Raw genomic sequence first — 9,517 nt, 5'->3', positions numbered from 1 at the left:
GAAAATCACCTCCAATGTCGCGACAAATACAAAATGATGTACTATACAACTATCATTAAAACGAAACGATTCATTTGATTTATTAATAATGATGATAATAATGATACTAATCGTAATAATAATTTATAATAAAAATAAAAACATTTATTTAATTAGATTCTTCCGTCTTTTCACCACGTTAATAATGTGTTTATCAAAATAAAGTTAAAAGCTTTCTTGGCTTTTCTGTGTATCTTTAAAGATTGGAAGGTTGTAATAGGCTAGAATAGGCTGGAATAGGCTAGATTAAGCTTTAAAATTGTTGACGGATTCTTCCAGGCCAAAAGATACCAAATACTTCTCGATCCCATAGATCGTTGCAAGCTTTCGGCGTTTCCCTAGAGGGATTTAAACGAGGGCAATAAAGGGAACCCCCCTATTGGCTGCGTCGTTGTTAGTATATAAATCCCTCGCCGCGAAGAAGAAGGTGGCTTTTTCAGAAGCCCATCGCTAAGGTTAGAACGTGGATTGCGAACAGAGCCCTTGGTATGGCAACTTCAAATGTTGTGGTAAGTTTAGGAACTGAATTCAGCGCGTTTTTGTGATAAAAATTTGACCATTCGATTAAAAGAGCTTTTTTCTAACAGCCAAAAATATATAGTGGTGTAATCGAAGAAGTGATCAAGAATGTACGCGACAGTTTCTTGAATGAAGGGGTCGATGAACAAGTCCTTCAAGAGTTAAAACAGGTAAGAGAACAGTTAATGAGGCAGAGAAAGCAAGAAAAGACAGATCGACGAGTTATCGTCTTTCTATTGATGTTAAACAACGGCCCTAATAGACAGCGTCATGATTCTTCCTTCGCGAGAAACATCCACGAAAGTGCGAAAACCTGTAACGCGCATAAATATTGACGAAGGAAAGATTCATCGAAATTTTGCTCATGCACTACATCCTTACATACGTTAAAAATGCTATTAAAGTCAAGGGGAAAATTTCCATGAAGTTGATATTTTTTGTTCTTTTATTTGCTCGGCGGTTGATTCACTGACTTCGCTGGGCTTTGTCTCACCATAATTTTATGATTGAATTCCTAAAGTGTGAATCGACGAATGCAATTGTGCAGAAAGAAACCTTCATTACTTATCAAACTTCTCGAAAATTTACCATTCCAATCCTTTTTTTATCCGACATTTTTTGGTAGTATGTAAACCGTCATTTTATATCTTGTAGACGCTATTGTTCTTCGTGTAGAACAAGAATTGTTGAGTAGCGGCGATATAGAGATTAGAATGCCCTAGTTCAGAGGCCGAGCAAAATGTGTCACAAGGCACTGGGTCTGAGTGGGTATTTAAACGGGGGAAGGAGTGACAAAGTATCACAAATGTACTTACTGGAACTTGGGAGAGTCCCTTTTATTTTTTTATTGTTGTGTTGTTGTTGTTTCTTTTTCCATATTTTGCAGTATGTCTAGTTAAGCATTCCTGGTTGAAATTGATTTTGAGTTGAGTGAGGAATTAAAAATTTTTTGTAATATAGAAATAATTTTTCCATTGAACCTAAGCTTTTCAGTCAATTATTTGGAAATTTTGATTAATTGAAATACACTCTGGATGTTCTGTAATTTTAATGAAAACCCCAGGATGATGCCAAAATAACATTTAGGGTATTGAAGTTTAACCAATTTGTAGGGGAATATGCCTCAAGATCCCCTTTAAGGCGTGTGCTTTTTGGCATTTGATAGTTTATTGGGCCATAACTGATCACTTTACATCCTTCTACCTCGAAATTGAGTCAAAAACAAGAAATGTGAGATTTTGACCGGCTAGAATTACATGTTGTATGCTTTTTCCAAAAATCAAATGCGATGTGACTCTCCACAAGAAAGGCAAACAAATTGTTTGCCAAGATCTGTTGTGGAACTCATTGGATATGCTTTACTTTCCCCTTAAAAGATCTCTTGTCCAAGATAAGAACTTTTCACTCTGACAAATTTACTCTTTTTGTTGATGAAAGCGAAGTTAATAAGATGATCCAAGATCATCTGATTTCGCACTTTAAGTCAAACAGTAACTCTTTTATATGCTAGTTTAAATCAATTGGACTCATCAGTAGAAGAGTACAGTAGATGTAGATTATTCAAATGAATATCAAAATATGTCATTCCAGTAATGAACTGAAAAAGATACACAACACAACATATAAGCAAATAAAATCATCAATATTTAAATAAGCATTGCCAAATTTGGCTCTGTGCAAGAAACCATTGATGGGACTTCGCTGCAATTTTATTGAACAATGAGAGATTGGATTCCTTTTCAAATACAGCATTTTCAACAATGAGTTTAAGAATAACTTTGATTTCTTTAGATTTGGGAAAGTAAGCTCCTGCAGTCAAGAGCTGTAGACTGGATGCCAGCAGAGGGTCACCAGATTAACAGACCACAGCAATACACTTACCCACATGGACCACCTATCACCCATCAAATTCAGGCACCTAGAGAAGGTATAATCCTCGTAGACTAGGGGTGGGATGGGTGGGATATAGGGCGCACTTAATTTGGAGCCTCGCTCTGTTGTGCGACCCTCACCACACTCTGGTGAAAGTGATTAAATAAATAAATAAGACAGCCAGGGGAAGGGAAGTTTTTCGAGTGCCTGTGACCTTAACTTTTTCCCTTATGAAAAGGGATCAAAATTCCATCAATATGTTATCATATACATTCATTGTAGGACCCTCATGTGGACAAATTCTGGTTACACATATGTGTAGCTCATTTCAGGATGCAGGTCTCTTAAGAACTTATCGATGGACCCACATGTACTTTGCCTAAGAGTTCTCTTTAACACCGTGACATATATAGAACACGACAAAGCTTAATCGGAAGGTGTAGGGTTCAATTCCTCATTTTATTTTTTTGGTCCCACAATCAGGACAATGTGATTAAGGGTTTCACTCCAAGATCTTGTCAAAGATCTCCTTACTGTCTGCTTTACGAACCTTATTTCATTACTAAGCTCAAAATTTATTATCTAATGATCCCATTTGTCATGGAGACAAGGCAAATGTGGGTGTCTTTTGCATGCAGATTCAAGGTTTTTTTTTCTAGTTTTGGTGAAGAGATACACAATGTAAATAAACAGACCTCACTTATGTTGGTTTGTAACTTTTGATTTTCATAGTGAATATTGCTCCTGCAGCTGTACCTGTACCTGAAGCTGCAACTCCCCAGCAAGCAGCTAGTGGACACACAGCCATCTTGTATCCATCCACTCATGCTCATGCGATAAGTCAAATGGTATGAATGGCAGCATTTTTTGACTGTAAAATTGATTTCTTAAGTTTCTTTTTAGTGCAATTTTTCAAAGAATTAGGTTCTTAACTGCTGTAAATGTGACAGTTAAATGCAAACTGTCATCAATTTGGGTACAAATCAGTGTAAATTTTTTTTTTATGTATTTGGTATTGTGTGGCCTCGAACTGCGACATGTACATTTGACAAGTTAACTTTTTCTAAGCTTTCTCCAATCCTCTGCATCAGTAGGAATCACTATGCTGTGGATTAACAAAAGAAAAATTTCTTTGACCAGAGATATTTGTGTGAGGCTACACTGGAATGCTTAAAAGCTTGGAAATTTACAAAATACAATACTTAAGGACCTCAGATCATTGTTCGGAAATGTTAGTGAAGGTTAACATGGAGCAATTCAGCAAATTGATTCCATGTTGCTGGCAATATATGCAGATCACAGATGACATCAAAAAAAGTGGTACACAAGGTGTTGCTGAGTATATGTTACTGATGTTCTCTACTGTGATTTACATGTATTACAGTGCTGTACAGACTCCAAGGAAAATGTATTATCTTTGTTTTATAAACTTTGTGTTAAAGATGCAATTAAAATATTGTTAATGTTTATGTCATGGACACGTAAGTAAGAACCAATGCAAAAACGCGCATAAAATAGATTGACCAGACTTTTGCATGAATGGGGAGAATCTTTTGATGGATTCATTGTCATGTGCCACATTTGACAATTAATTTTTTTTCCATCTATTCTTGTTGTTAAAGAGAGTAGTTTTCCATTTGGATAAATGAAAGAGAGCACCTTTCCTCATGTTTTTGATTTTTGCCTCTTAATAATAATTATGCACAGGTATTGATGCGATATCTGATAAACATGTACATGCTTTGTTATACAGCAAGTGAGTGTAATATAATTTTTTAACATAGACGGCTGCAGCCTCAGCAGCAACAATGGCCATTCCTGAAAACCTGTCCCAAATTCAGCAGGGGAGTACATATGGTGAGCTCATTGAGACCATTATTATTAGAATTTTTTTGATTTTGCTATAATTTTGATGATGAAACAGCAAACTTACAGTACATTCTGTGCACTGTAGTCATAGGGGCTTATGGAAAATCAGAAAAGTCTTGGAATTTTACAGTAACATTGTCCAACCTAGAAAGTCATGGAATTTAAGCGTGGGTTATCAAGAGTCTTGAAAATGAATGAATAGGATACTTTTTAGAAAAAAAAAAATTATTGTCCTCCTTACTTAGTTGTTTTCATCTGATTTTGGACTCAACATCTGCATCAGGTCATGGAAAATGTAAAGGTTCTACAGCTGTAGGAAGGGTTGTTGATAGTCTGGAAGTTTTATAATTTTGAAATAGTTTGAACCTTATAAATGTGTTTAGTTGTAGATCATTTTGTTTTTAGTTATTAATTCATTCACATTTCAAACAGTATATCCCACAGCAAGGACGATACACTCAACACCACAAGTTGGAAACCTTCAGCAGCATGTTATTAACACTGCACAACCTCGCACAATTACTGGAACTCAACAAGTCATTCGTGCACAGCCCCAAACTGCAATTGTCCATGGTGCTCAGACATCTGCAGGCAGAGTCCCACAGCAGGTTATTCAGATGTCTCAGTTACAGACAGGAAATAAACATGTAAGTAGTGAGTAACTGTAGTGAAACTTTCATGTGGCACAACCTTTTCAAGACTCCTCATGTTAAGTGGTTGGGTGGTCTGGTTCCACAGCTAGGGATCCCAAGGAGGATTGCAACAGCATTGCCATACACATGTACATTTGTTCATTTTTCTCAGCTGCTTTGCTTGCTTTCTTTCCCTCCTCCCACTCCTTCAATTTTTTCTTCATTTTATCTTGTGTTGATAGATGCCTTCAAGGGTGGTAGGTCAGTTGTCATAGTGACCTCCTTGTTGCCAAGAAGATTGCTGTTCTCCTCTGTTGCTACCTAATGATACCTACCTTCCAGTACTAGAGATGAACTGTTTTAACTTGTGTCCCTCTACCCCATGAACCCTTTCAACCGCCAGATCAAAACATAAAATTCTCTGTAATTTCCATCGTACATTTCTCATAATTTTTGCTCTGCAAATTTGGTGCTATCAAACTTAATCTGCCCCTCTATCTGCCATGATTGTCCTTGTAAATTAGTAACAAGAATTTGGTGTTACAGTTCTAGACAACAACCTCTACCTGATAAGTTTGAGTATTTTCCATTTGTTGGATAGTGTATTGATATCATAGGGAGAAACTACATCTTAATCACCTCTGGGAATCAGGGGGTTCTGTCAATATTTTTCATTCTTCTCTTCACATTTCTACTTGAAAACGACTTGTATTGATACTGTAAAGACAATTATCCTTTGTGACTCTTTGGATTGGAAAGGTTAGATTTGCTCTTAGCATTACTGTAGCTGTAGGCAAAAGTTATGGGTTACATTACTATTTTGCAGTTTTATACCAAAAATTAGCAAAGATATAACAAAATTATCCTCGAAGAAGATAAGGTACAGTTGAAGCTGAAAATGGGAGGATGTCAATCTCTTTTTAAATCCTTCTTTTTTTTTTTTTTTTTTTTTTCTTACAATGAATTTATTTGAAAAATTAATTTGACATTTGTTTTTTCAGCCTTCAGGGGTGCCAGTCATTCAAGTTGATGGAGCTAATGATAGTGACAGTGATGATGATGACGATGAGGATGATGATGATGAAGACGAAGACAAAAAGGACAAATCTCAAGAAGGAGGAGAAGAAGGAGCTGAATTAGAAGTTAGTACTGTACAGTTTATTAGAGTTATAGATGTATAGTTTTTCAGTGCAGTCTGCTATAATTCTATTGCTTAGGGCTTAGTCAGTGTCTGTCTGTGTACACACATAGCTGCTGGGCAAGAGTGAGGTGTCAATTTACATACATGTAACTCTGCGTGTAAAATTTTACATGCACTGTGAAAAATTTGCGTGTGATTTTTTACACGCATTTGCGTGTATTTCTTTTACTCGCGCGTAACGTGTAATTAACGTGTAAATTGCGCGCAAAATGGCGGATTTACACGCATGAAACGTACTTGTAACGCTGGTATTCCAGCAGCCTGTGCTGCAGTTATACTGTAAATGTATTAACACTACTAAAACAGGGTTGGCCAGCAGCTGGTCAACTCTTTAATCTCTGAGAGTGACTAGAATCCAATTTCTCCTCACTAAACAGCCATTGAATCAAATAATAAGTTCAGGAGAATGAAAGAAGTTCTTGATTGTGCTATTATCCCATTAGTACTCTAGAATGTGGCTACTGATGTTCTGGTGTGAGGGGTTAATTATTTTATACTTTGATTGGTCTTCACCAAGAGAAATTGTATGGGTGTATTTGGTGTGCGGCAGACTTGTTTATGTAACAGGGTTTCTATTACCTAACATTTTCTACAGCATGCGGACTAGAGGCTTTTGTAGTGGTATACATGTAGTAGGGGATTCTACTGGTATCTGGTTCAGGCTCTACCCAGAGTCACTCTTTCATACTTTGATACAAGACAACCACAGGAAACCGTCGAAAACTTCTATTCACCTAAGACTAAGAACTGGATCAGTTCATTGTCTAGGAAACATGTACATGTACACACAGGCACTCCGTTAGTTTTAGCCTGTGACTAGGCCCTCATTATAGATGCGGTAGGACGCGCGTATTATTCGCCCGCGGGAAGATTGGAGAAGAGTCTGGGAGAGCTTGGCCGGGGTCTGGTACTAGACCCCTTGAAGACCTGTCGCCGGCTCGCGTTTTTCCAGGCCTCCTCTGTCTCGCGGGCGAAGAAATGCTCAAGCAGAAGCACTTATAACGAGGTATGGGAGGTTGCAATTGTGACAATATTGATCAATATTGATAATGTTGTAAGGTGTGACGTAGTAGCGTCGTTCTTGACTTTAAGTTGTGACGTATTAGCTTCGTTCTTGACTTTGTAAGTTGTGACATCATAGGCTCGTTCTTGACTTTGTAAGTTGTGACGCATTAGCCTCGTTCTTTTTATTTCTTTTTTAATTAAACGGACGCTGTTGTTCTTGAACCGCCATTTTGAGGTGCTAAGGTTATGTCTTGTTCTCCAGTTTAATCCACTTGTAATAATTGCCACAACAAGAACCGTAGCGTTGGAATCTCCCACTTTATTTATCACGTAATCCTGCTTCTTTTCTCTGAAGAAAGTTTGATAGTCAAACAAAATGACTTCTATTAGTATTCTGTGTAAATAATTGACATTCTTTATTTGAAATCTTTAAATTGTAGGACGAGGATCCTCTTAATTCAGACGATGACGTGTCAGATGATGACCCTACGGATTTGTTTGACACAGACAACGTTGTCGTGTGTCAGTTTGACAAGGTATGTGAGATGATTGTTCTCAAACAATGCAGTTAGCAATAGTGAAAACTTTATTTATTATTTATTTTATTTAGTTCAACAACGAGCTTTCTCTTGGATATGAGGTTTAGTGCAGACTCCGTTTATCCCAAGGCAGCGTCCGCTGAGCAAACTGTAATCTAGTAACCTTTACTCTATGGTTCTGATCAGAATCCTTTACGGGAAAGAGGAACCCTCTGAAAACTTGCTTCGCTTCTAACGTGTGGCTTCGTAGTTCAGTTGGTAATAGCCTGTAGTGCAGGCGTTTTATATCATTACGGCGAGTTAACGTTGTAAGCTCGTGATCGTTCATCCGTACGCCGTGTTTGATTTGGAGTCAGAGTGGATGTTGGGAGTAGGGGACGGGGGAAGGGCGAGAAGTATTCACTCCCCCACCACAGCCCCTCTCCTTATTTCTGACCGTCACTCACCCCTCTGGTACAAATTTCTTTCTCTCTTCAGCCTTCAGCTTCCATTAATATCAAATAGCGGCCATGTTTTTCTAAAAAAAATACTGAGCTCTCGCTCGCCTAAATTACGCCTGCTCTGTAGGCTAAGTCGATGGTGGCGCCCATTTAGCATCTGGTTGACACGGTTTCGAATTCCGTCGAAGTCTGAATTTTGTTACCAGGCTTCTTTTCTATAATTGCCTAAATCATCACAGTTCATCTGCAAGGAAGATTTCTTTGCTTGACTTTATGATTCCTTGCTTTCAGATTTCACGCGCACGAAACAAGTGGAAGTTCCATCTGAAAGACGGAATTATGAATCTGAAAGGAAAAGACTATGTGTTCCAAAAGGCAAATGGAGAAGCAGAATGGTAGCCTTTATGACAGGCGTTAGTTATTAATTGTTAAAAGGATCAAAAGTGTAAAACTAGAAGAGAAAAATGTCTAAAGATTCCAACAAAATGAAAACACATCCAGTCATTTCTTTTCCATGGGGCATCTGAAGTGATGGCTCAATAAACATTGTTGCCGGTCTGAACGTTTGTAAGTGAAATATTACACGAACATTATGAATTTGTGTTTTGTTTATAAAGAACCAGTTCATGTACATGTTCATGTACTTAGTCTAAACTACCCCATTGTTACAGAGGACGCTTGCTGCTTAATATCTCTATGTTAAGATTTTCGCGGCAAGCGAAAGTGAAAGCTTGCTCTTAAGAGGAGAATCGTCATTTGTGAAAACGGTAATGTCATCATATAATGAGATCTTTGAGACGGCGAGAAAAATCAAAGCATCGAATGTTGGTTTAGTGAGAAAGAAAAACACCTACGTGCAAAAAATAATCTACAAAAGAAAGAGGAGGTTATGGATGGAGACGATTTACTCGGATTGTAGATGACGAACTTTGGAAAACTCCGGCTTGAGCGAGTGAGAAGTAACGGAAAGAGAGAGAGCCTGGGAAGGAGAGTGGGTTGGTAAATCTTAAAAGAATGTAAGATACCAGAGACTAGCTTTAAAGTGCCCCTACACATGGTTTAAAGTTATCGTTGTAAAAAAGATTATATATATGTAGTTTAAAAAAATAAATGATAAATAATAGAAGCCATTGTTTAATTTGGGAAAAGTGACTCGGAGAAATTTAATTCGCCTCCAAAAAGGCGCGTAATTATACTCAAAACATCGTGTTCTCCTGAGCAAGTAAGTTATTTGTGACGTGCTCATGATAATTTTACACGTCGTATCCCTCCACTTAAGAGCTTTCTTCGACTTAATTTAGAATTTAAAAAAAGTTTTGAAGTCCCTCGAGCAGCTTGGGAGATTCGGCTAAGAGAGATCCACCCTAGTTGCGTCAAACTCCAAAAGCGAGTATTGAACTT

The 9,517-nt window shown here is 37.6% G+C and overlaps 1 protein-coding gene across 2 annotated transcripts; it reads left to right on the top strand.

Annotated features, from left to right (window-relative positions):
- Nucleotides 1-412: 412 nt before the first annotated feature.
- LOC111328836 (transcription initiation factor IIA subunit 1) lies at nt 413-9,242 on the top strand. Of its 2 annotated transcripts, none has more exons than XM_022933367.2 (9): nt 413-548; nt 627-728; nt 2,350-2,485; nt 3,181-3,278; nt 4,215-4,287; nt 4,732-4,946; nt 5,933-6,073; nt 7,578-7,673; nt 8,408-9,242. In XM_022933367.2, the coding sequence occupies exons 1-9, from the start codon at nt 528-530 to the stop codon at nt 8,513-8,515; spliced, it is 990 nt and encodes a 329-aa protein (XP_022789102.1). In that variant the 5' UTR covers nt 413-527; the 3' UTR covers nt 8,516-9,242. The 2 variants fall into 2 exon arrangements, with proteins under 2 accessions (XP_022789102.1, XP_022789101.1); XM_022933366.2 differs by having other exon boundaries at nt 3,163-3,278.
- Nucleotides 9,243-9,517: the final 275 nt, after the last annotated feature.

This window comes from Stylophora pistillata, chromosome 4, assembly GCF_964205215.1.
Source record: "Stylophora pistillata chromosome 4, jaStyPist1.2, whole genome shotgun sequence".
NCBI lineage: Eukaryota > Metazoa > Cnidaria > Anthozoa > Scleractinia > Pocilloporidae > Stylophora > Stylophora pistillata.
Note: the sequence above shows the minus strand (reverse complement) of the source record. Positions and strands in the feature narration are given on the sequence as shown.

What these genes read in the sequence shown, in the direction of transcription:
- LOC111328836 (XM_022933366.2), top strand. Translation starts at nt 528, where the DNA reads ATGGCAACTTCAAATGTTGTG. An exon ending in TCCTTCAAGAGTTAAAACAG is followed by an intron (nt 729 to 2,349) that starts GTAAGAGAACAG and finishes TGATTTCTTTAG; the next exon opens with ATTTGGGAAAGTAAGCTCCT. An exon ending in TCGTGTGTCAGTTTGACAAG is followed by an intron (nt 7,674 to 8,407) that starts GTATGTGAGATG and finishes CCTTGCTTTCAG; the next exon opens with ATTTCACGCGCACGAAACAA.